General features: G+C 43.4%; 1 protein-coding gene across 2 annotated transcripts; it reads right to left on the reverse strand.

Moving 5' to 3' along the window:
- Positions 1-981: 981 nt before the first annotated feature.
- Positions 982-21,795, reverse strand: prkcba (protein kinase C, beta a). Of its 2 annotated transcripts, none has more exons than XM_071914509.2 (17): positions 21,312-21,795; positions 20,691-20,722; positions 14,318-14,400; positions 12,644-12,755; positions 8,547-8,675; positions 7,897-8,053; positions 7,126-7,260; positions 6,863-6,959; positions 6,559-6,702; positions 6,219-6,392; positions 5,910-6,001; positions 5,723-5,785; positions 5,465-5,603; positions 5,283-5,363; positions 4,571-4,678; positions 4,332-4,472; positions 982-1,238 (listed from the first exon to the last, which is right to left on the reverse strand). In XM_071914509.2, the coding sequence occupies exons 1-17, from the start codon at positions 21,473-21,475 to the stop codon at positions 1,086-1,088; spliced, it is 2,004 nt and encodes a 667-aa protein (XP_071770610.1). In that variant the 5' UTR covers positions 21,476-21,795; the 3' UTR covers positions 982-1,085. The 2 variants fall into 2 exon arrangements, with proteins under 2 accessions (XP_071770610.1, XP_071770609.1); XM_071914508.2 differs by lacking the exon at positions 982-1,238 and adding an exon at positions 2,420-3,758.
- Positions 21,796-22,764: the final 969 nt, after the last annotated feature.

Consider the following 22,764-nt stretch of genomic DNA (forward strand, 5'->3'; position numbering starts at 1 on the left):
ATATCTTAAATGTATTTGAGATAGCGCAAGTGGATTTCAACTGAAACTTGATCTGAGCATGGATTATTCTAACACTGACTTGCAGTGATAAATTCAAGACACTGAGGTTTTTCCAAGACGTCAAAAGCAAACCTTAAAGAACTAACAGCTAATATGGCATGCATAGAGGAGCTGCACCACAAAGACTGTATAGGCCTACACAGCACTAACCCACTGCATACACAGCGCCATAGAGAGAGAGAAAGAGAGAGATATGAAGCAAGAGAAAGACAGAGACGTTTCAAATCTCACCGTCAAACAGGTATTTGGGGGGATTTTTTTTCTTTTTTGCATCAATTTGGAAGACAAGACGTGCTTATAGACTAAGTTCAGGACTAACTTAGACATGAGGTTATAAACCAGGACCTTTCAAAACCTTCAAACCCTTCCTTCCCTCCAACCCCAGCCCGCACAGACACGTGTATAAGCACATACATGACACATTGATCATGGAATGTTCATGACGTAACTTTTACAGGCCGAAGAGAAGGAGTCAAGTAAACAAACGCACACTGTTGTTGATCAATAAAGCACATACACACACATTCACTGTGGCTCCGATGGCTGGCCTTTGTATTGATCTGCTCACCACAGGATCCTGTGAATACTACACACACACACATTCTGGAAACATTCGGGAAACTGGCCTGCTCTAATGTCCTCTCAGATCAAGCTCAGTCCCATTGACCAACCAGCAGCTAAAGCCGTTTGCCTATTTTGTTGAAATTCTGCTGCCTGTGTGTGTGTGTGTGTCTGTGTGTGTGTGTGTGTGTGTGTGTGTGTGTGTGTGTGTCAGCGGGTGTGAGTGTGACTATGTGGTGGGCGTGGTGGTTCATGATGATATTGTCCAATTGAAGTGCTGGTGTGGGTTGGCCTGAAGTCTGGGGATCTGTGTGTATACGTGTGTGAGATGTGGTGGCTTTAGCTCGGGCGGCCTGAGTCCGGGTGGTGTGATGAGAAACTGGATGAGTCTTCCATGAACATAACTGGGCTGGATGGGTTGGAGTTAAGTCTCGGCTGGGCTAGGTCTAAAGTGGTGAGAAGGATCAGACTTGTATGATGTATTCAGGGTTGGTGTAGGAGAAACCTTGAAACTCGTTCTGGTCCAGATTCATGATGAAGAGCTTGTCCGTGGGCGTCAGCTCCACTGCCATCTTTGTGAACTCCTTGTCAAAGTTTCCTACATCGCGGCGAGATTTCTGACACAGAGAAAGGAGGAGAGAGAGAAAGGGTTAGAGAAAATAAGTTAGTATTACTTTAGAGCGCATTAAAAGACAGTTTCAATCCAGAGAGAGAACACATTTGACAATAAGCAAAAAGAACAAGAACAACCTCCCAGAGAAGCACAATGATTGGGGTGGGGGACCCTATTTTTCAGAACATGGAAAGACACACTGTACCAGTCTATAAATGGGTGGCACCATGAGGATGAGCCTGGAGTCTAGACTCAGTAAAACACACCAATGATTCCATAAAGGGCTGAGGAGCAACTTGACAAAAACATACACTGCCAACAAAGCCAGAAACACAGTCAAAGATGGAAAGACCCCTGACAGTTCAACAGTACAGATGCAGATCCAAGACAAAATTTCAAGAGCCAGAGAGGAATGTTCCAAAACAGACAAGAATCAACAATACAGAGCACCCCAGACCAAACCACAGCCAGAAAGGATTGTACACAACTACAGGGAAGTGAAGCCCCAGGCAAGACACACGTACATGAACACACACACACACACACACACACATACAGTTTAGTTTCCTACCTCCTCATTTGTCTCCCCACAGGGCTTCCAGCTGTACTGAGGGGGGCTGGGAACATCTGAGGCCTAGTCACCTCATCTCCACTACTTCAGCTCACATGGGACCATTTGTATGAGGCATGTCTGTTTGTGCAGCCTTATCTTTGTGTTATGCGTTTTGCTAGCTTTTTTGTGTGTGTATGAGTAACAAAGCAGACACAGCAAAGGTATTCTGGTAGGCACCAGTGAGTATATTATCAGTTTCCAGTCATACAGGACAATTACACAATCCACAGTGGCATCTCTCTCTCATCCATAACATTTCTCCAAACATCTCTCTGATTTTGAACTCGATATATATTTAGTTTCTCTCATATCTATCTCATTATTATACTGTCAACATCACCACCATTACCATTATCACTATCAAACTCATCATCACAATAAGCACTCTGTATCTTCACCTGGCAGGATCATCGTCTTTATCAGCGAACATCGTTGTATAACACACGTCTGGTCATGATATAGCTTTCTGTGATGTGACCGTACCGCCTCCCTTTGATACAAGCTCAGAGAACAAGATTTGACACATTGTTACTTTACCCTGCATCCAGTTACAAAAAGAAGAACAGACAAGCTATAATGCATATTTTAATAATTATACATGTACTGCAAAATGGCACAAGATGGCTGCCCTTCATCACAGTTGTGGAGGACAATCTCTTTTCTATCTGCGTCCTCAGAACTCGGAACCTTGTTTTGGCACCATTGGACACGCCGTTTCTGTAAGCTTACAAACTACCAGCGATTTCTTAGGCCTTCACAAGACGAGAGGGTTTCGTCATATGTGAAATTCTTAAAAGTGGTTGTTTAAAAGCTTAGAGATATGACAGTGCTTGCCCATCCACTGTCATTAAACAACACAGTGTAATATGGTGAATACTTTCAGTAATGAATCAGGAGAGAGTGCGAGCTTTCAGTCAAAAATCGCTGACTGAAATCGCTCTGCCTGACTACTGCATGTAAAGACTTCTAATCCTCTGACTGGTTAAAAAAACACATGAAATCAGCGAAAAATTTCTGACAACTTCACCACAACACTGAATCAACAAAATGTTCAAAGTGTAGCAGTATTTGGTCCTATAGACAAAAAGTAGGTCATCAACATGAGGAAACAGATTAGTACTCATACAATCGTAGCAATGCAATTGGTCAGTTTTCACTTGTATGATCATACACTTATACCGTATGAATGTTACCACTTTGTGATCATAGTACACTCATGAATATTACTGATAGGTCTTCATAATCAATATGCAATACATGGAGTGTGACACTGAGACGGAGCAGGCGCAGGCGGGCCCGGAGGTGTGACTCTGCTCCCCGGGGGCCGACCTGCCGCTGCTAGTGTGAACAGCTGGGCGGCATTCAGGAGCGAGCAACATTTCTGCACTGAAGATAGAAATACAGCCAGTACAGCTGATATGAAGTCTGAGCTTTGACAGCAGCAGTATTTCCATCACATGCTAATCCACAGTAAACAGAACTGGAAACCTTGTCACAGCTGGAAACAAAACAAGGCTCCTACTGGCATCTTGACAAATGAGTAAATTCTTTTTTTTTTCCTGATTTTTTTAGCATTTGAGTTTTATACACAGCTGTAGAGACAGATACACAGCACCTGTCTGCATTTCCATCTGTGTTCAACGTTTCACCCTGCCGAATGCAGCCTGGATATGACATCATGATGACTTTTTTTTGTTTGTTTGTTTGTTTGTTTTGGAGGCGGGGATTACTAGAGCGGCCCAGTGATATGTGGCATGGTCAGTGAGTTGTGTGGGGGTACTCAGGGTTAACAAATGAGAAGTCTTGGAATTCGTCCTGGTCCAGGTTGGCTATAAGCTCCTGGTCGGGGGGGGTCAGCACTGGGGGGTGGCGCGTGAAAAAACGATCAAAGTTCTCCGCATCACGCCCACACTGCCATGGAGAGGAGAGAGACAGAGAGAGAGAGAGAGAGAGAGAGAGAGAGAGAAATGGAGAGAGATGACGGGATGGAGTGAGTATGATGAGGGATGTGAGAAAAAAGGACGACCACAAAAGAGAAAAAAGAGAAATACAACTAAAACGTGACATCAACCAATCAAATCATTCACAGCCGAAGCTGCGGATTTCCATTGGTCCACATGTGAGCCAGTGACATCTCAGTTTCATCATTGGTGACTGCACTCACAAATGTCAGCTCTGCATTTGTCAGAGTAGTGACCAATGGCAGATGATGGTTGGGTTTGGGAGATGAGTGAGCTAATCGTTTTCTAACTTACCTTCAGTTACCGAGAAGTCAGAGGTTGTGAATTTGACTAAGTGTTTGTGTCTGTATCGCAGAAGATGTGTAAACACAATTACACTTGCAGTTCCTTCCTTATCATAACTAAACTCTGTGGCAATTCGGGTTCTGTTTATAGTTCTCTCACAAAGTGTGTGTGTGTGTGTGTGTGTGTGTGTGTGTGTGTGTGTGTGTGTGTGTGTTGTCCTTGTATGTGGTGTACTCACAGCTTTAGGTTTGAAAGGCGGCTGGACCTCTTTGTTCTCCAGTTTTTCCCAGTCAATATAGCGGAAGAAGGCGTGCTCCTTGATGTCTCTCTCCCCCTCTGGACCACAGCCCAGACGCTTACCTGGGTGCTTTGTCATCAGCTAGATCACACACACACACACACACACACACAATGTGAGATGTGATGTGAGAGTGTGGACATATGTATGTGTGTGTGTGTGTGTGTGTGTGTCCTCACCCCCTTGCAGATAGCAACAGCCTCTTTGGACATGGCTTTAGGGTAAGAGACATGATGCTCCATGATAGACTGGAACAGTTCATCTTCATCCTCTCCATCAAATGGCGGCTGGACAAGGACAAACATTCATTTATTTTGATTTATCTTTCCTCTTGTTGCCTTTGTATGTTATTTAATTCCACCTGCCTAGTCTTTTATTTTTTTTCCATTTGTTGTGTCCTTGTGGCTGGAATCTTCTTTTCTTTCTGTTCCATTTTGTTTCAATCTTTTTAGCTGCGACCAGCAGCTCTATAGCTCGCTCTGTCGGTCGGTCGGTTGGTTGGTTGGTTGGTCCACAAAAATTTCCCCACGCGTGTATGCATGCGTGTACGCTATTGCGAATTTGCGCTTGTTTAATCACTGCTCTACCTCATTGTCTCTGTTTGTGTCTGTCTGTGTATATGTGTGGATCTGTCATCTGCTAAATCTTTTATCTCTCTAGACTGTGAATCACTTTGTAACTTTGTTTTGAGAAGTGCTACATAAATAAAGCTTATTATATTATTGTTATTATTATTATTATTATTATAAATCACTTTATTTTATTAATCCAAGTTCTTGTTACAATATTCTGTTCACAAGAAACAAAAATGATTATGTCAAAAATAAAAAAATAACAATTGATGCATGCAAACGACTGCACACATACACACACACACAAACATAGACGAACCTGTCCTGCCAGCATTTCGTAGAGTAGCACTCCAAAGGCCCACCAGTCCACAGACTTCCCATAAGGCTGATAGGCTATGATCTGCAGCGGGGAACGGTAACAGAGAATGTGTATTATTCAGAGGTTAAAATACGAGAAGAGGCACCGACTGACTGCCACTGGAGCTCAACACACAAACAAACCTCTGGGGCGATGTAGTCTGGTGTTCCACAAAAAGTCTTGGTGGTAACTCCGTCTAACATGTTCTCTTTGCACATGCCAAAGTCGGCTATCTTTATATGGCCTTCAGAGTCCAGCATCACATTGTCCAGCTTCAGATCCCTGGGAACAAACACACACACACACACACACACACACACACACACACACACACAGGTATTATACACACTTGTACTGAAATGTTTGTGAGCAAGTACATTCAGACTCACTAGCTGACTCACCGATACACAATGCCTTTGGTGTGAAGAAAGAAGAGTCCAATGGCAATCTCTGCAGCATAAAACCTTAAACGCACAGAGAGACAACACAGTTTCTAACCACATATTCTGTATATTTGTGTTTCTATACAAATACAGTATGGTGTGTGTGTGTGTGTGTGTGTGTGTGTGAGTGAGCGTGCATACTCACACGGCATGAGGCTCCTTGAACTTGCCGACCTGTTGGATCTGGTACATGAGGTCTCCTCCATTAATATACTCCATCACAAAATACAACCGGTCCTACAAGACAGAGACAAAGAGGAGAGGGAGGAGAGGAAGATAAGAGAGAGGGAAAATGGAGATTAATAGGAGATTAGGATGGGTAGGTTCGATGGCACAAAATTGCCACATCTTTACACAGATGAAAGTATTCCACCGCATGCATCTCCTAAGCAGTACAGTCACGTGTTTTTCTCAAGCGTGTGTCACATGGCTTTGCATGATGCTGTGAACCTACCATAGTCTGGAAGCAGGAGTGCAGCTGAGTGAGGAACGGTGGCTTCCCAGACAGAGCGAGGACTCTCTTCTCCACCATGGTGCACTCCACATCGTCGTCCTGGATCACCACGTCTTTCTTCAGGATTTTGATGGCGTACAGCTCCTCAGCACCCTTACGCTCAGCCAGCATCACCTGATGGGAGTCAGCAACAACTAAATGAATGAGCTTAGTACATGCTGTCATTCTTATAGCGGATCATAGAGAATAATAACGATATACACGCCGTCTCAGCCTTAATATCACTGCAGAAATGACCATGAACACCGTGTGCGTGTGTGTATGTGTGCATGTGCATTACCTTGCCGAAGCTGCCCTTGCCCAGCACCATGATGAAGGTGAAGTCGGAGAGCTTGACCCGGTCCTGGTTGCCATTGCTGTCGTACTTACACACCGAGGAAGAGGAGGAAGGGTCTGTGGGCTTCCCCGGACCCACCCTGGCCCTCTGGAGGACAGAGAGAGGAGGAGTGGAGGGAAAACCGAGGAGGTAGAGAGGAGAGAATGAAGGGAGGGAAGAAGCAATGAGCCTTATGTAGAAAGAAAAACATCAAGGACAGCAGATATTAAACCCATTGTGATTCTTTCTCTGTGCATGTGCGTTTAACCTCAAACTTCTGTCGTAGTTCCTCGTTGCCTTCCTCTCCCTCTGGCTGGACGGGAACATTGAAGTATTCTCCTTCCTCCTGGGACAGCATCTTAAACCTGAGCCCCCAAAATAAAAACAGAGCAAAGTCAGATAAATCCTGGATTACCACCAGACAGCCTTTCTATCTTCATGCCACTATTCCTTCAGCTTCAATTCTGTATCTTTCTCTCTACACCTGGCCAATTTCCTTCCTCCCTCAATCCTTTCATCCTGCCATCTTACCATCCGTCTATCCCTTGTTTCTGTAGCTCCGAGATGCCAAAGGAGAGGGATCCCATGAAGTCGTTCCTGCTGGTCAGATCCCAGTCCCAGATCTCCACTGACAGACGGCGGTCCTTGTCAGCTTCTTTTAAGTTGCTGAGGGATGGAGGGAGACAGGGAGGGAGAGGTTAGACAAAAGATGAGATGTGGAGGAGAAGTAGGAGAGCGTTCTATAAAAACACAACAGAGAATGTGGATGATATCTAAAAGAAATAGTCAAAATGTTTCTAACATTTAAAACTGATTGTGCCTGATGTGCCTCAACATCACAACACGTAGGTTTCTGCCATATCATTCTGAACAAAATAATGTTCTGTATAATTTGTGTCTGTTAATTCTTAAAACAAGTAAAAATAAAAATCATTAAAATCTTATTCACAGACAGAAGCCACAAAACACATCCCTAAAATCTCTCTATGATCCTTTTATAGCTGATGTAAAAGGTAAGGGGTCTGTTAAATATCCAACAATTGATTTTTTTTCTTGTCTGTGACATTCCTAGCAGCCACAGTAACCCAGAAAACCATACAGTTTAGTTGACAAGAGGCGAATACAGTAAAGGGAACGGGGACAGGGTCACTCCCATGAGCTCCAGTTAGCTCTGCGCTCATGTGACTGAAAATGAGGCCAGGTAAGTTCAAAGCAAAGAAGTTTCTTTCCAACAATGCCAAATACAGTACATGTAGTTTGAAGATGGACAGAGATATTGTATAGGGTGAGAGGAAGTCTTACAAAGTGAAGGTCTCGTTCCAGGTGGGGTTGAGGCAACATTTGATAGTCTTGGTCTTCTGCTTGCTCTCGCTCTTGGGGTCTGGGATCAGCTTGAGCTTGACGTAGGGGTCTGACAGGCCGTTGGGGTCCATAGGCACCAGGTTCTTAGCCTCTTTGACTGGGAAGGACAGGCGAGAGGAAAAACACCAGCTCTTTTAGTCTGTTTAGTCATTCAGTCTGCAATTTGTCCTTTCCAGAGGACAGCAGGGCATGAACCTGAAAGTGAGCAGTGTTAGTGCAATACTTCTGCCAGCACAGTCCTACATCTGAACTGATGTAGAGCCCCACTCTAGCCTGCCCTAAATAACTCTGGCTACATTTGACAACACTTAACAACAGTTTAGTTTATGTTCCATAATCAATCTAGAGCTGTCTGAGAGAGAGAGAGAAAGAGAGAGCAAGAGAGAAAGAGAGAAAGAGAGAGAGAGCACGTGGATGCCTGTCCTAGTGGTGATGTGGGTCAATCGTTGGATCATTGATCGACTAATGGACTTTCCAGTTTCAGTCTTGGGCTGAAATAGAGCTCTGAGAGGCGCTCTCTCTCAATATCAAACAGTATGTGTGTGTGTGACAGAGAGAAAGAGAGAGAGAGAGAGAGACAGCGTACTCACTAGTGACGGTGAGAGTGTCCTCACTGATCTGGGCAGTGATCTGGATGCGGCCTCTCCTCTCGGTGTGATCTGTCCCACACAGGCTGGGGACATTGGCCACACACCGCTTATGGATGTTCATCATACAATCTAAACACACACACAATTTTTTTGTCAATATCTCAATACTATCAATCAAATGTATACATTATATTATCCAATTCATATGCATGCAATTCATGCAAGATATGGCTTGCATATTAAAATTTGTCTTTTGCAACTTTCATTTGTCTTTTGAAACTTTTATCTTCCCATTTCTCTTTTGCAACTTTCACATCCCCTTGTAACTAAAAGCCCTTCTTTGCTATTATTACAGAAAAAAGCGAACTTGCATCTAATAGTTTCAAAATGAATTTGCAAATTTCAGTTAACAACTTAAAAATATCTATGCAGTACCATGATTTTACTTCCAGTTATGGGAAGTATGGTTTCCATTTGACTTAAATCTTAGATTAATTGCAGATTTAGCAGTATTAAGTACAGCTACACAGACACCGACACATACGTACACACAAACCTTAAAGTATTTTTCATGGTGATGAGGGAAAAAAGGTCCTAGCACACTGCATGCAATTGCGCTGTCTGCCCACTAGATGTCAGACTGCTATGATCTACAGAGATCCACATTGTACTCTAGTCACAATGTGGGCAGGTAAACTATTGCTTTCTGTACATTTTCCTTAATTTGACAATGACCCCCCTTCTACCCCTTCTCCCTTCATCTCCCCCTCAAATAATGTCCTAGATACATCATCCATACACATAATGTCTCTTTCCACTGCTATGCAGACACACAGCTCAAAGGGTGTAAAGCCCTCAATGCAGGGACAACTCCATGGATAACTCTCTAACTCCTCCCCCAAAACACAGAAAGATGAGCGCGTCCGAACGTATCCTTAGCTAAAACTCAGCTGCTATATCCAAAGCTCCTCCTAGACCAATATAGAAGCAGCGGCCGAGCAAAAACAATATTCATATCTGTCAATCTGTCCTCCAAAACGTTACTGTATAGGGCTGTAACCAAACAAACATGTTAGTATCCCAGATGAGTTACTAAAGAAGACAAATGCATTGCTAGTAGCCTACCAAAAGCAAATAATGTCTTCTAACATCATGGTTGTCTAACAAGACGCCAACACACTTGTTTGTATGTTTGTTATTCAGATGAGTTACTTAAAATTCCTAGGAAGTGTGTGACACAGACATCCAGTATGTGTACGTGTCGGGACGAGAGTCAAGCAATTAGAAAGGAGGATAAGCCTGCACACTACACTGCAGTTATCGACTTTTAATTGACAATGTTTTGATCAGTCAGATCTTCATCAGGTCATATCCAAATAAACACTCCCTCTTATGTATATATAATAATAGGCCAGAAGTCACATGATCTGAAAGTAAATCAATGCACAGAAAAAGACACAAAACATTAATCATTGTTCAAGACACGTCAATTGACAGAATGAGGCCAATCCAACATGTATATCCCTAGTGCTAGTAAACATACTGTATATGTCACTAGTGATAAAATTACTCAAGGAATATGGTCAAAACTCAAATTATTACTTCTCATACATAGTTATGAGGGCCAAGTGGCTCTTAAAAGCTTAGTTTCCATCTGCTCACCAACGCACCATCACTGAGTGCAAGTCAAAAACATAAATGAATAGTAATATCAATGAATAATAAATCATAATATTCCTTGTGAATATATATGCAGTCCACATCAAACACCAGTATACAGTCCTATTGTCCCTGCTGATCATCACAAAAAAGGTCTGCTATCAAATTCCTGGTTCAGACCCTCAGGTGTCTGTGACTTATAGATCCAGTATAGTTCTCATCTTTAAAGTAGATTATCCAGGTCTCCCTGACTTAAAACTCCTGCCAGACAACTGTAATACTAGCAGCCTGTCAAAAACATATAAATCTCACACACCTGTATGTCTTCTAGAAAGCCCCTCTTGGATAGCAAAAAGGGGGTTCTCTATTTCCTAACATATTACCCTTTCTTCCAGAACAAGTTCATCAAGCCATTGCCAAATATAGTTGCCTGTTTTCCAGATGAGCTACTCAGTTAAGTTCCTTTCTCTATGAGTATCGATCCACCAAAAGCAGACAATATGTCCCCAAACATTATCCGTGTTTTCCAGATGGTTGCTAATGCTAACAGCCAAATATAAACAATATATCTCATGATACGTTTCTCTTCCAGACAGGTAAATGAAGATCTACATTAAGGTGGCGTTCACATGGGACATTTGGCATCTATCACATTTATGGACCAGAATGCATTGAAACCACCTAGGTTGCCTTGTTGGGGGCGTGTCTCGAAACCTTTCTGCACAAATTTCATTGGCAGATGAAGTCTGTTAGCAGATGACTTTTACCTGCGCTCCGTCAAAAGTTCAACTAGTTTCAACTTTAACGGGCTGGGTGGTGATACTTTCATGTACAGCGCTCCGTCAAACCATGGCATCCGTCAACGCATAGGTCTCATTGTAATACATGGGATATTGTCGGTTTTTTGACGTACCGCAAATGTTCACGTGAACGCAGCCTAACACGTTTGCCTTCCAAACACATTCATGAGAAAAACTCCTGACAGACAACTCTATAGCAAGAAGCCGACCAAAAAACAAATGATGTACCTCATAACATTTATCTATCTCCCAGAGACAGTTAAGGCGGCAGTATAGTACAAACAAAATCGAAATTTGGCGTGTTCACACAGGCAAAATGGCAGGTTTCTAATTTCCAAGATGAATCAGTTTGAGGCTAGACCTGCTGAAGCTGTGAGAGGATATGTGCACTATAAAGACTCCACCTGGTGTGAAGTGTCATTAAACGGACCTCAATATGCAACGAGCATACAGACATTTGCTCACAGCACCGTGTTCGACAGCAGTTCCATTTCATTTCAGTTTCAGTTCGATTTTGTTTCTATTATGCCACCTTTAGTCAAGTTGTCTCCTCACACCTCTTTTTGTCTAGATGAGTTTCTTAAAACTGTCAGGCAAATCTACAGCTAGCAGTAAATGTCTGTCGTTCAGACTAGTTCCTCAAGACGTAACCTAACACAGCTGCTTGACCGTCAGATGAATTCAAGCCAGACAAACTGTACAGGTAGCTGACAAGCAAAAACAAACATGCCTTCTAATTTTAAACTGCTTATCTTCCGAACAGGTTGCTCAATGCTACAGTCTACAGTAAACTTGTTCAAACAGCGATTGGAGTTTTTCATTTTCTGCATTCCCTTAATGTTTTACACCACTGTAGATCCAGTGCTTTTATCACATTACTTCCAAAGATAATATTTTGAAACAAACGCTGTCTAAATATCATGAGTTACTCCCAGTAAAGAAGAGGGCAGCAATTTTAAGCTGTAATTTTAAATTGTAAAATCTAGCTTTAACTTCCATCTTATTTTACAGACAATAGCTGACAGAAGCATCTCACTCTGGTTTGCACATTGGTTTGACTGGGTTGTGATTGACAGAAGGCGGGTCCTAAAGTAACCGCAGAGAACGTTAGCTATCGGTTGAAAGATTTATTTTGGAGAGGACAACGCAGAAATCAAACATGTAGTGAGCCAGAAGTGGTATTTTGCCTCTTCTTATTTACAAGCAGAAGAAGGAAGAGTGACGCCCCCTCCCGTCTCGTCTCGGTTCTCACAGTGTTCACAGTGTTCCCGAATGCGCGCAATTGCAAAATGTAAAGATTCATAGCCTGACATCACTGTTCTGATGCAACTTTGCAAAATACGATTGTTGGCTTTTCATGCACAGTGATGGATTACGTTTACCAACTATAACTTTTCTATGCTGTTTGGAATTGATGGGAGAGTGAATGAGCACGAGAGCTTTGGCAAAACTGATGACTAGTTCAGCATCCAAGTGTTAGCCAAGGACAGGTTTGCGTGCGCTCATCTGTCTGTGTTTTGGGGGAGGAGTTAACAAGTTACCCATAGCGCCGCCCTTCGTCTGTGAGTCATCATTGCAGGCTGGAGCGCCCTTTGTGATCACACACACACACACACACACGCACACAAGTGTACTTACGGTCACATTTCATGCCCTGGTGTATCAGCCCGTACAGGAGAGAGCCACAGTGGTCACAGAAGGTGGGGCTTGAGTAGGTATGGACCTTAAACCTGTGTTTACTACGAGGGTCCTGGGGGAAGGAGAGGTAGAAGGACAGAGAGGAGGGGGAAGACGGTTGAAGGAAGAGTTCACCATTAAAAGACGTGCCAGTGTTAAAAAGGCATAAAACTGGCTGTAAAGATGTGCTAAGGTATCCTAACAGGTTCACAACAATTGCCTTATGATCGTGACAGAGGGCAAAACTAAAAATAGCCAGAGAGAGAGAAAGAGCAAGAGAGAGGAGTGTGTTGGTAGGCTGTAGGAAGAGAAAAACTAAATTACAGTGATATGACAAAGAGAGAAAGAGAGATTCATAATGAATGTCAATCATGACTCAGGGATGCAGTGTTCAAAACCCATGCTGATTCATAGATTGTGTGTGTGTGTGTGTGTGTGTGTGTGAGCGAGCGAGCGAGAGAGAGATCGGTTCATTAACCTAAGGCAGCCAGGCAGCACATTCTCTCTTTAGTGGTATGTCTCAATGTGATTTGGGGCTGACAGGTCAGCAGGAGAGAGGACAGAGGTTATGTTTTTTTTGTGTGTGTGTGTGTGCGTGTATGTGTGTGTGTGTGTGTGTGTGTGTGTGTGTGTGTGTGTGTGTGTGTGTGTATAACAGAGCATACAAGAATTGCGTGGGAGTGTACACACATAAGCACAAAAGCCAGTGCTGACCAGGCTATCTTTATTAATACCCATATCATTTAACAGAAAAACAATCAGTGACCACATGCATAATCAATATTTAACTTCAATACAAACAAACAGCTGTAGCCCCCCCACACACACACACTTTCTCACATAAACATGCAAGCACAAAGCTCATGTGAACAGTAGATTATTCTCTTAATACAGAAAAGAGAAAAGTATTATTTTCTGATATTCTGATGTTTCATGCTTTAAGGGGATATTTTCATCATTAGTCATAACTCATAATGGATGAAAACTTCTAAAATATGAATTGTTATCAACAACTAAAAATGTCCTTATATTATGAAAATGTCATTATATATTTATCATTAGAATTACATCCCATTACCAGCATGATTCTAACCTACATTAAATTTGTTTTAAAATGCTTTAATCCAATAAAAGGATTACATATCAGAAAATGTATATCAAATTTGTACTTTTAAATTTAGTATTTTTCTGTGATTTGCAACAATCTGTGGTGGAAAATGTCTTCCTTCTATGTAGCTGATGATTCTATGCTAAAGAATTTGACGACGTTGACTCTTTAAAACTAGTTGGAAAACACAGATACTCAGCAATAGCAGGCTGTTGAAGGATTTTATTCAGGCTCTATTAAATGATAACGGATGATGAAATGTCCTGTACCAAAAGAAATAGCATACAGGAATATCTAAACTGAGTGATCTACTTCACTGTCCGTTCCCAAACTGGCAGGTTTAATAACTGAGCTTAGTCACACACATTATCTGCGTGTATTATGTATGATGAGACAATTCTTGCTCATCACCGTCTCCTGGCAATGATGCCACTATGGGAAAGAGTGGGGATTAAATAAAGAAAGTTGGAGAAATTTTGTAGGTGTGTGTGTGTGTGTGTGTGTGTGTGTGTGTTTGCTTTACTTACATCGGAGGCAGGTCCCTTGTCGGCCCCCGGACAGGAAAAGGTGACAAATTCATGACAACGTTTATGGACCACAAAACAGCACACTAGAGAGGGAGAGACAAAGCGAATGTCAACTAAGGCTTCCTTCCAATGGCCAATAAGGCAACACAGAATATATCAATATGTCAATTATGGAGCATCGGCCATTTCACAATAGGCCACTGATATTTCATGATGTTCCTTCCTCGCAATTCAAATTTAGTTTTACTGTTTCAGGTGATGTCAAATTTAACTACAGCATGGTGGAACAACTCACAATCATGTCCCATAACATTAAAGCTGCACTATGCAACCTCACAGGTTGGCAGCTCCAAATGGCAGCAAGAGGTAACTGTTTGACAAATTTGAACTTCAATAGCCAGAAATCATGTGATGTGATGTCAGTAAACTGCACACAGTATGCTCAAGTTTATCAACCCGGCCAGCCTGTGATCGCTTCATACCAGGGGCCGGCAGCCATGGAGGGCCAAGAGTATGAAGGGTTTTACAAACACTACAGCAGCTGATTTCACTGATTAGTTCCTCCTCTCTGGTAGAAGGTGTGCTAATCAGTCATAGCACTTGATCACTTGGAGTAGACTTTACGTTGGAATAAAAACCTACATACTTTCAGCCTCCATGGCACACAGTTGCCGATCCCTGCTTTACCGACGCAGAGAGGCAACCGATCTAATGTTGGCGAGTCCAGATTTCTCTGGACGGAGTGCTCGTTTGCTGCTGTTTAGAAGACATTTGGCATTTCGCTCTTAAGTTTCAATTCGCCACCTCCTATGGGTGGAGAAGTGCACATATCTGACACCTAGGGCTGGGCGATTATTCAATATTATCATATACTGTCTTTAAATGGGGTCATATTGTTAGGAAATTCTATAATAATATTGTGATACCAAGTTCTGTTGTCTAAATTCATGATACTAAGCATAAATAAACTCAAATTTCAAGTATTTTAGGGAATATCATTTGAGTTACATAGTTTTGGTTTGATATTGACATTACCATGCAATTCAATGTAATTAACATAAATTGGTTTATTTAACATGTAATTTCACATGCATGAGCAGATGTGGTGATATATATCGATATGGAAAAACATCCTACGATTATCATGATATATAATTTCTTCCATATCGCCCAGCTCTACCGACACCAGAACTTCATTTGGGTAAATGGGGCGACTCTACGGAGTCTCAGCAGGGGGGATGGGCGCTCTTCTCTGTTGCAGCCCCACTTTGTGGTTTAGGCTTTTTACATAAAAGTCTTGCCCAGTACAGCTTGAACGATTTCTACTCCTCATAGTGACTCACAACATCAACCAACAATGGAATTAACTGCCAATACTGATAGTTCACATTTCTCCCACACTGACCAACACTATTACCAAAATATCAGCGCACGTCTCGCAACAACAGGCACAATAAAACAAAACACCCAAAGATTCTCACACACACACACACACACACACACACAATCACACACACACACACACACACACACAAGTTGACGTTACGGACTGGTTTAATCTTAATTATTCACATTCTAATCACATATTCATGACGCTCTGTGGCAACTGGTGGCACTTTCCACAGGTTTCTAGCAGTTGAGCAACAGTGTGCTTTTGTTTAGTGTGCTTATGTTTATGTATGTGTTTATTGGAGGAGGTGGGATGTGACATCACTAGACACCTAGACCTAGATTCTGGCCAGTGCAGTTTTTCTCTGCTGGTGCAATTTGTGTGCCAAACCCTCATAGTCTCACGATACCAATAGAGAACACAGATACTACAGTGACTTTGCCTCATTTGTAACTTCACAGAAGGCGTGAAGATGGTATGCAGAACATGGTCAAACTCCATCTGTAACACTGTCCATCTGTAACACTGTCCATCTGTAACACTGCACAAAGCAATGGAACAGACGAACCGCATATCTTTTTGTGTGGAGAGTGTTAGACAGAGAGAAACAAAATGAGAGAGAGAGAAAGACAGAGAGAGGAAGAGAGGAAAAGAGACAGAGAGAGAGAGACACAAAGAAAGAGAGAGAGAGAGAAGTGTGTGTGTGTGTGTGTGTGTGTGTGTGTGTGTGTGTTTGTGTGTGTGGGCGGGAGGGGATGGGGGCACAGCTGGGTTTGAGGCAGTGTGAGGGGGTGGAGAATTCATTTGTGTGTTTGCAGAGAGACAGAGTGTCAGAAAGACAGAAAGGGAGAATGGGAGTAACAGAGAATTGGCAGTAAAGAATGAAGCGACGTAAGGAAGGGTTACACTTCAGGGTATGGTTCATAAATCAGCTCTGTAACCCATACACACACACACACACACACACACATACATACACTACTGAAAGACAGGCCTAGTGACCTGTCGAGGAGGTCTTCGGTCTGTTGCCTAGCAACCAGGCTGAGCCCTAAAGACGAGTCTAGACACCACCCCTTCGTCTGACGGACAGCATTAGCAGCAAATCAGAGCCAATCAAAAACATTCCAGCAATGATCTGACAGGATGAGAGGGGGTTGACACTTTCAGATAGACCAGAGCATGAGGAAGTTCCACCATCTTGCTTGCTTACTAGTCCTCTCACCACAGAAAGAGGGGGAAGTTTGTTTGCATTAACATGCCTGAATAATGATACGAGTACAATCACAACCATCCTGTGCACTTTTCATATCTAGTGTTTAAACCTGTATTTATCCAGGGCAAGAGGACTGACCGCACTTATTCTTTTCAAGAAACACCCTGCTTCACATTCACACAATTCCATCCATACCTGGGAGTAAAAGTAAAACGGCCGTCTTCTCCTGTTGGTCACTGAGCAGCAGCTGGGGGTTAAGTGCCTTGCTCAAGGTGACAGTAGTTGTTGAGGGAAGGCAGAGCGTTACTCATTCACTTTCCACACCCTGATTTTTCCAGCCGGTCAGGGGTTTCAAACCGGCGACCTTCCAGTCACAAGCCTGCTTCTCAAATCTCTAGGCTACTGCATATAGAATGTGTTCACATCAGTTTGTCATCGTTTGCTGTGATTGGTTCGTTTCACTCTCATTCATGTCACACAGCATTTTGGGTAGTTTTCCAGACTGGGTAACATCCAGTCAGACAGTCTGGCATTTTCAGTATACCGATGTTGGATTTGCCTACTGAACTTCAAATTCAGTACTGACAGAGTTCACTGACCAGCAGGCACCACGCTGTGAACAGGAGTATTCTAAAATACAACATGTGTTTGTTTTCTCAGCTACAGTTACGTCGCCAAAGCCTCTTGTAATCAGTGTTTGATTTGCCTGCCTGTCGCCCGATCAATGAGAAAGACACTATTTCAATTGTCTATCGAACAATCGCTGACCAAGATTATATTTCACCCCCGCTGCCCAGATCCAATCAATAGCTCACACTGCTTGAAGCTGTGAGAAGTATATTTTTGAAGTGTAATTCTGTAACTCTCTGTGGACACTGGTGGTTTCCTTCTTCTAGCCATTTGGGATGCAAGGGATGCAATAAGGGCACAGAAGTACGATACATAAAAGAGGGAGCCAGTCTTACAGGCGCTCAACATCTGCACGGCATTTGATCATTCTTATTCCTCGGGGTGAACACTACGGAAATAGTGAGTAACAGAGAGAACAGATTATATCCATTGCCTATAAGGAGGAGTCAGTGGGGTTGGAGAGTGGCAATAGCGATGAAAATCTCTGGCTTCCGCAACAACACTCTAGTAAGCTCTAGTAAAGTGGAGTTTGGTGGAGTTATATAAGAGCAAATGCCAGTCAAAAATGACAGCAACCAACTGCTGGAAACACATTAAGATACTGAATGCATTTAAGTGAATATAATTTTTCCTCAAAGCTACTGCTAAAATCTTTGTAGCTATGAATAAATGCATTAAAAACAATCCAGCAAGTGAAGAGCTACTTTTCAGCTCACTCGCTGTTATACATGCGAGTTGCTTCATAGAACAATCTCTTCTCTCTGTCCATCTGTATTTCGAAATGCCCTCTTGCCATAATGTGCAGTGTCAACCATTTCTGGGAAATCACAGATCTTGTGTCTTCACGTGGATGTAGATACTGCTTAAGTATACGGACTTCTCTCTTTTCTGTTTCCTTAGCAGACTAATCTGTTTTTTTATGCCGTGACACAAAGGCAAAGGCATTTTGAGGCAAAGCTGGGCGGCTGTCCCAACAGCCACCAACAACCTGTTCCAATATGAATCTTTATAGGTTTCCTTCATAAGTCTTCCATGTTGATATTAGTGCCCCTTTTCAACATCTAATCCATTCTGAAGGCAAAATTTTGTAACCAATTTATGTTTTGATTGGTATTTTTTGTTCCATTTTGAAGAAGTTTGCCATCTTTAGAAAATCACTGGTTTATCTATTTGAAAATCAGCTATCACAGTCTAACTTAAAAATTTCCTGTGTAACAGTCAGTCCAAACTGATCAGACATCTGGATCTTTCTCTTGCAGGAAATGATAAAAGGGGTACTTCCTCTTTTTGCCGTCAGCGCACACATGCACACACATGCACACACAGCACACACACACACACACATACAAGCACACACTAGTAAAGAAGAGGTGAAGGTGGAGAGAAAGAAGGGAAACCTTTACCTGCAGAACAGGTATTCTAGCACACCCACGGATTCCCATGGAGAGAATACACCTTTGTTACACAAATACACAAATCATCTCTCTCACGCGCACACACATACACACACACACACTTCCCCCACATGTCAGAACAAGTCTACACCAGATGTCTGACATTCCACCTGACCATGAATGGAGAATGTTGACTGTGAGTGTGTGTGTGTGTGTGTGTGTGTGTGTGTGTGTCTCCCAGGCAGAGTGTATCTACACCCTTCTCTTTTCCCTAGTCCCTTGCTCCTCTTAAGACTCACCACCGTTTACACAAACCTCTATATTTCTCTGTTCTCTCCTGTCTTACTCGTTCCCCCCATTCTCTCATTCTTTTCCTTTGATCCATGGTTTATGATTGACATGAAACTTCTTACAGCATCAGTGTGAATACAGAATATAGATCTCTCTTTTAGACATCACAAACAGCTTTCACATCAAGAGTTTGTTGTATTTACGGTCTACTGAAAATAAGAGTTATCAGTTTTCTTGTAATGTAGTAGGGATATGATATGCGTTGTATAGTCTGTAGATTGCCTTTTAAAAGTTGAAAGTAACTGCAGGTAACAAAAAAAAAGGGAAAAGAAAAAAAATCAGACCACCATCACCCACCCCTACCCGCCCCCAACCCCAACCTCACAAAGAGAATTTCCTCTATCTGTGCGAGGGTTGTTATGTGAGTTGTTTGACTGAAAATAGTACGTGTTTTCTATACTCTGTGTGTGTGTGTATTGTGTAATCAATTCAATCAATTCGGGGTTATTTACCACAGATAAGCCCACAAGCATTTGCGCACATACACACAAACTAAAGGGTTAATTCTCTCTACCCACAGTGCATTTCCTGTATCACCACCAAAACTGTTGACAGCTCTCTCAAGAGATGATCATCAGCTCTTTACCGACACTGACAGCACACCGACTCACACAACTCTTCTCAAGTCATTCGGCTGCTAATCAAGTGTACCATGACCAGAGCTATGGGGAAACTTTCGTAATCTCACTCCTTAAGTTCACACAACTGGTCATATGATGGTAACCAGATGAGCTGGGTGGGTGTCCAAGACTAGATCTGGAGAGGAGAGGAGGAAGTGAAACAATAACACTCACTGCACTAACATGCATTTGATTACTATCACTTCTGATGAATGAGGTGTTACTGTAGTCCTGCACCGGCCAGTTTATAAATCATTTTGCTTAGAGAATCATGTCTAGACCCCCGTCCACACACACACACACACACACACACACACACACACACACACACACTACACCACCATCCGGTAACCAATCAGATGTCTTCTCCTCCTCTGTGATAGGGGGGGGGGGGGAGATAGTGAAGCATTTAAACTTGGCTTCCTGGTCTGTCTTGGTCCCATCTATCCTTGGCTAAAACCAGACTTCTCAACTTTCACCCGTCCCTCCAGTCTTCTATTCTTACACCCTGTTCCTCGTCCCTATAGCCCGTTCGCAGCGTTCTCGCTTTCATCGGCAGCGTTGCAACCAGCAGCTTTGAGTTTGACACCTGTCTGCCAACAGCACCAACAAGCCCTCAACAATCGGCCAACAGGTCTGACTTATGTAGACCTGCGGCCCAGCAACACACGGCACAAACACAAACACACCAGCAGTCCTGCAGACGGCGAACATCCTTCCACACACCCACAGCCATATGTAGTGGAGAGATTTGTGAATGAGCCTCTGCTCTTACCTTGGCACTGGAATCCCTGTTTCCCAAAGCCCCTGCAGACAGAAGACAGGGAGATGAAATATGTGAAATTTACAAGACAGACACACCAACAGTCACAGTGACGCATGCACGACACACACACACATCCAAACACAGGGGCGCCTACACTTACACACACACCTACTGAACACAGACACACACACACACACACACACACACACACACACACACAGCTGCAGCAGCAACAGTGGACCCTGTGTCTCTGTGTCTCTAGCTGCATTCCTCCACCAGACCTCCAGTTACCGAGATGGATGTCGGGTCGATGCGGTAAACACCGAGCAACGACTGCTCTGCGGCTACCGACACACATCCCACAGGCCCGTGATACTGTCGCATTGTGCAAAACTGGGGAATGGCGCAACGCAGTGTTTTCTATAATGGCACTGAATGAAACACTGCGGTGTCCGTCTACAGTATCAGTCTGTGGAGGCCAATAATACCCGCAGCAGCAAGTGAATCACCTGTGTCCTGCAGTCTCGCTCTCTCTCCCCCTCTCTCCCTCTCCCTCACACACACACACAGACACAGACACATAGACGCGCGCGCGAACACACACACATACACACACACTCACTCACTCACCAGATGAAGTCTGTACAGTGGCTGCAGAAGGTGGGCTGCTTGAAGAAGCGCGCGATGAACTTGTGGTTCTTCACCTCGTGCACATTCTTCTGGCGGAGGGCTCCCTGGCGGGCGAAGCCGCGCGCGCTCTCCGGTACCTCTCCGTCGCTGCTCGGGTCAGCCATCTTAACGAGGAAGCGATGGTCCGACGGGGGGAAGGAGAGAGAAACGAGAGAGAGAGAAGGGAAGACGGGCGGCGAGGGAGAATGAGTTGCGGTGCAGGTGCCTCCTCCTCTCCGCGCCCCGCTGACCGCCTCGGCGTCGCTCGTGCCCCCGGTGTTGTCGGTCTGTGTCCAGCTCGCGCTACTGCTGCTGCCGCTGCTGCTGCTTCCGGCGGGTCCCCGTGCCGCGCGCCTGCTTCCCTGTTCGCACCAATGTGTTGCTGCTCTTACAACTCTCTCTCTCTCTCCGTCTCTCCGTCTCTCTCTCTCTCTCTCTCTCTCTCTCTCTCTCTCTCTCTCTCTCTCTCTCTCTCTCTCTGTCACACACACACCCACACACACACACACCTCTCTATTAGGCTATCTGCCTGTTTATGTCTGTCTCCCCCTATTCCCCCTCTCTATCTGTATCTCTCACAATCGCTCCCTCTCTAATCTCTCTTTCTCTCTCTTTCTCTTTTTTTTCTGTCTGTGTGAGATAGCTGGTGATACCCTTGATAGTGCCACTCAACTCTGTGTGTGTGTGTGTGTGTGTGTGTGTGTGTGTGTGTGTGTGTGTGTCACACCTATGAAGCAATCCTTCATTAGCAGCACAAGCTGAACCACAACTAGGCATACTCCATATTTTCAGGAGGGTATGGGCTTACTGTCGGAAACACACACTCACACACACGCACACAAGTGAGGAGTCATGAGCATGCGAAGGGCTTCTTCCCTAAACACTATAAATCCATTTTGTAAAACTGTTACCACCTGAAATTCATCGGCCAATGTTTCAAAGACAAATTCTATCTTCAAAGACAGAATGGTTTTGTACGCCATGATCCATGATTTTTGATGACTCATGAATATAATAATAGCTTATAATGTACTTTCACATCACTTTCAAGTTGGGACTTATTTTGTAAGACAAGGCATCAGTGTTTTGAAGTGGTGGATATCTCATTTTGGAATGAAACTCTTCACTTACTGAATAAAGTAAGTCATTCTGGAGTCAGTCAATCAAAACTACACTGCAGTTAATACCAGGCCTTTGTTCTTAAGGTATTGATTTTCTTTGTAGTTCAAACTCCTCTGAGAATGGCAACACTCAAGTCAGTTCACTGTTTCAAGTTTATGTACACAGGGATATGGTCTGGATATATGTTTAGAACAAACATCAGCATGATAGTCCTGCCGCAGCTCAGGGTTCAGCTGGTTCTGTGGGCCTACAGGTGTGGGCCGTGTCTGCTGCTATGGAATCAATCCAATCT

This window comes from Centroberyx gerrardi, chromosome 3, assembly GCF_048128805.1.
Source record: "Centroberyx gerrardi isolate f3 chromosome 3, fCenGer3.hap1.cur.20231027, whole genome shotgun sequence".
NCBI classification, from domain to species: Eukaryota; Metazoa; Chordata; class Actinopteri; order Beryciformes; family Berycidae; genus Centroberyx; species Centroberyx gerrardi.